Here is a 3,746-nt window from a genome sequence, read left to right as displayed (position 1 = left end):
AATATATGAATGGAGTCTTACTTGAGTTTTATTCATTCCTAATTTCCATCATTCCCTTCCCTCTCATGGCCATCATCTTCATCAAATGCTCATAAAATCACCAGCACGAGAGACCACCATGATCACTCATGGAATCAAAATTTCAAGCAGATTAAAAAAACCCACTTCAGAAAATAATTGATCAAATAGAATAATCAGATTGAGTGATAAAATCAGTGCAAGAAAACTCTAATTTAGAAAATAATAAAGTAAGTTTTGAGGGCTATTAATAAAAAAAAAAAGATTAAAAAAACATTTTGAAATTAGAGACGAAGAAACCACTATTTGAAACCAGAGACAGAGAACCCTCGGCTCCTTTTTTTTTCTTTTTTCCCGTGTACTCTGCTATAAAGTGACGTCAGTGGGCATGGCCACGTGCAGGGCATAAATATTCGGGGCAAAGGATTGGTCCCAGACATGTGTGGAGGGATTCGTAGGCGAGAGCTACGTGGACCAATGGGCTGGTAGAAAGTGATTGGATCTCATCCCTTGCTCTCGTCCACGAATTCTTGCTTTCTATTTTGATATCGGTTACGCTTTCTTGTTTTGATCTCCTACCCACGTGTCAGAACGTGCCTCACCCAGCAAAATTAAAAAAATATTAACCACTAAAAAAATTCAAAAATTTGTTCTTGTACCAAAAAGAAAAGAAAGAGTGAGATAGAGAGAGAGAGAGAGAGAGAGTGTGCGGTCTGGTGTAGAATACTAGAAAAGAAGAAGAAAAATTGTGTAGAAACTTCTGGAAATCAGAGGCTGCGATTCGATTAGGGTTTAAGTCTTGCAGTAAAGGAGGAGGAGGAAGGTTTCGTTTACTTGGATTCTTTTTAGGTGAGTTTTACTCTGGGAGATCCGTTTGGTCTGTGGTTCATGGCTTGTTTGGTTGCTGAGAATTTGTGAGAAACGAAGAGTAACAGTCCAATTATTATGTTTGTTTTAGATTTAAGAATTTTTTTTTGGAATTTTGATATTTTTTTTATTATAGTAATTAAAAAAGAGTCGAGAAATTCCTCTGGTATGTTTATATATTGGATTCAGAAAGAAAAGATTTGCGTTTAGTTGAGTAACCAGTAAAGCAAGACTAATCCCTGATCAATTCTCTGCCACAAACTGGTTAGGTTAATGCTATTTCTGTAAGTATTTGATTCTAATTTGTTGAGTTCTTGTTTGAAAAAGATGCGTGAAGAATCTAGTTCTCTTCTGACTCGAATACAAGAAATTGACTGTTAGTTTTTCTTTTCTTTTTTGGAGGGGGCATTAACTTTCAACGAAGAACATGACATCATATAATGAAATTGTGTGTGGCTTCAATGGTGGGTAGGTGATTGTGGAGGAATGTCATTTTTGTGCATGTATGAGGTAGGGATTCTTTTGAGGTTAATTGTTTTTGCAAATAGTATAGTTTTGTGATGCCTTTATGTGTGTTTGTGGTATTTGATCATTCTTGTATGTTGTTTCAGGTTAAGCCCATTATGCGAAACAGAAAAAATATTCAACTATTCAGTTTTAGAACAATTGGTTAGGACGGATTTGTCTGCATTTGGTAATCTATTAACGTACTCAGAATCACAGCCTTTCTGGCTTTCTTGGGACTTTTTTTTGGCCTGAAATATTGAGTGAAAACATACCCTTTTTAACCACTGATAGCTATTTATTTATTTTGGCGGGTTTAAATTTATTTGCAGCAATCATACTATCCTTACCGTAGAGTTTCTAAGTTCCATTAATTTTGTGAAGAAGGTCTCATATTGGGATCAAGACCAATCATCTCACTCACTTTTTATTGGGTCAATACTCCTGATAATAAGCACGTCTTCTCTTGCCAATAAATAATTGAATGCAGTGCAATCTTCAGTTTTTGTTCTTGTCTCATCCCAAATTATCAACTTCTATTTTCTATGTGTTTTTATCGTGTTTCTCATGAAGATATGCACGTCTGATAATGCTCCTGATAATATGCATGTCTTCTCTTGCCAATAAATAATTGAATGCAGTGCAATCTTCAGTTTTTGTTCTTGTCTCATCCCAAATTATCAACTTCTATTTTCTATGTGTTTTTATCGTGTTTCTCATGAAGATACTGATGGCTACAGTGTGTTTCTAATAATCTATGGCAGCTTGAAGATAATCTGTGGGATGAATTCAGTGTGAGAGATGATCACATAGTACCTCATCCTGGTCATGAATACGGAGATCACTTTGTAGCTCAGGGCGTCAAGCAAAAGAAACCTGAAAGTAAGATAATTAATGTTGCGAATAATGAAGATGATTCACTTACCTATAGCACTCAGGAAGAGGAGGAAGCTAGCTTACCTACTCTGGTAAAGAAGGATACAATGTTAGAAAAGGATTCGTGGTCTAACACACCTGATGGTGTGTTTCCTACCTCACGAGATAGTGTTGCAGTCAAGGACTTTATAACAATAAGATCTGAAGAAACAAGCATGTCCAGTCATTGTTTAAAAAATGGGAATATTGATTCAGTTGGCGGTGAGTTCTGTGCCAGTGATCCTACATCAGATGAAAAGTGTTCTGCAGTTGATAATAACCTGTATAGTTATCCACTCAGTCACATTTCAAAGACAGACAATGATCTCAGCTTCTTTGATAATGACCGTGAAGACAAAGAAAGCAGTGATCCCTTATATTACGGGTGGCCTGATGATATAGGGAATTTTGATGATGTTGATAGGATGTTTAGGTAGTCCAACCCTTCCCCTTCTATATCATCGTCATCTCTACTTTTGAAAATTCACACTACTGGTGGAATTGTTTGCAATTTCTATAATTAAATATATTCATTTTATGAGTGATACAGTTTTGTATGATCTATTTGAGTACAAAGACATGTGCACACACACGAGCATGTAAATATGCATAAGAGTTGATGTATACATCTGTATGTATTTGCACACACAGACACGTGTACTCTTGCATGATATCTATAGGTTTATCTTGCAGAAGTTGTGATTCAACATTTGGGTTGGGGAGTCTGAGCAATGAAGATGACTTGTGCTGGTTTTCATCTTCTGATTTCACTGAAAGATCTGATGATGTGTTGAATCTGGGCTCCAAGTTCTTAAATTCTGAGGCAAGTGCTTTGGATAGTGTATCAGAACATCCTGAAGCTTCACAACTAAGCAGTGATGACCCTTCAGTCTACGATTCCAACAAGAAAAGCATTTTCACAGATGACAAAATAAGCTCCAGGACTTCCAGTGCTGTTGACCATTCTTCTCTTGGTTACTTAACATTTCTGAATGGGCCAGAGACAAAATCTGCAAGTATGGATGACTTGGTACTCAAGGACAAGGTTGGTGAAGTCTTCATGTTTTTTGAAAAATATCTTTTTTTCAATTCTGTTTAGTTTAGCCGATATCACCTGATCTGAACTTATTCGGGATGGAGGCTTACTTAAGATTGTGGTGGGGAGTTTGACTTGCATGTGTAGAATTGTTAGTTTTGATGGAGCCTTTAGTTGAGTAAGAGTTCAATTTCAATGTTTCACCTCCCATCACAATTGCAAAAGTGTTTGGGGAATAATATATTTAAAGGGAAACTCATTAAATATTCTTTTCTTTTCACTAATTAAAATTTCTTTTGCACTGAAGGGAAAATTTCTTTTGATTTAGAGTTGCTATCCAGATTCCCCCTTTTTTATATATATATATATATATATATTTTTTTTTTTTTGGGGGGGGGGGGGGGTG

The 3,746-nt window shown here is 36.1% G+C and overlaps 1 protein-coding gene across 2 annotated transcripts in view; it reads left to right on the top strand.

The window, feature by feature from the left end:
- Positions 1 to 670: 670 nt before the first annotated feature.
- LOC105109154 (dentin sialophosphoprotein-like protein) overlaps positions 671 to 3,746 on the top strand; it is a 12,065-nt gene continuing 8,989 nt past the window's right edge. For both annotated transcript variants that reach the window (XM_011003764.1, XM_011003763.1), the window contains exons 1-4: positions 671 to 867; positions 1,288 to 1,395; positions 2,154 to 2,737; positions 2,998 to 3,349. In XM_011003764.1, coding sequence (XP_011002066.1) covers positions 1,372 to 1,395; positions 2,154 to 2,737; positions 2,998 to 3,349 — 960 coding nt within the window. In that variant the 5' untranslated portion in view covers positions 671 to 867; positions 1,288 to 1,371. The remainder of the gene's footprint in view (positions 868 to 1,287; positions 1,396 to 2,153; positions 2,738 to 2,997; positions 3,350 to 3,746) is intronic.

The sequence above is a fragment of the Populus euphratica genome, unplaced genomic scaffold (assembly GCF_000495115.2).
Source record: "Populus euphratica unplaced genomic scaffold, PopEup_1.0 scaffold207.1, whole genome shotgun sequence".
Taxonomy (NCBI): domain Eukaryota; kingdom Viridiplantae; phylum Streptophyta; class Magnoliopsida; order Malpighiales; family Salicaceae; genus Populus; species Populus euphratica.
Note: the sequence above shows the minus strand (reverse complement) of the source record. Positions and strands in the feature narration are given on the sequence as shown.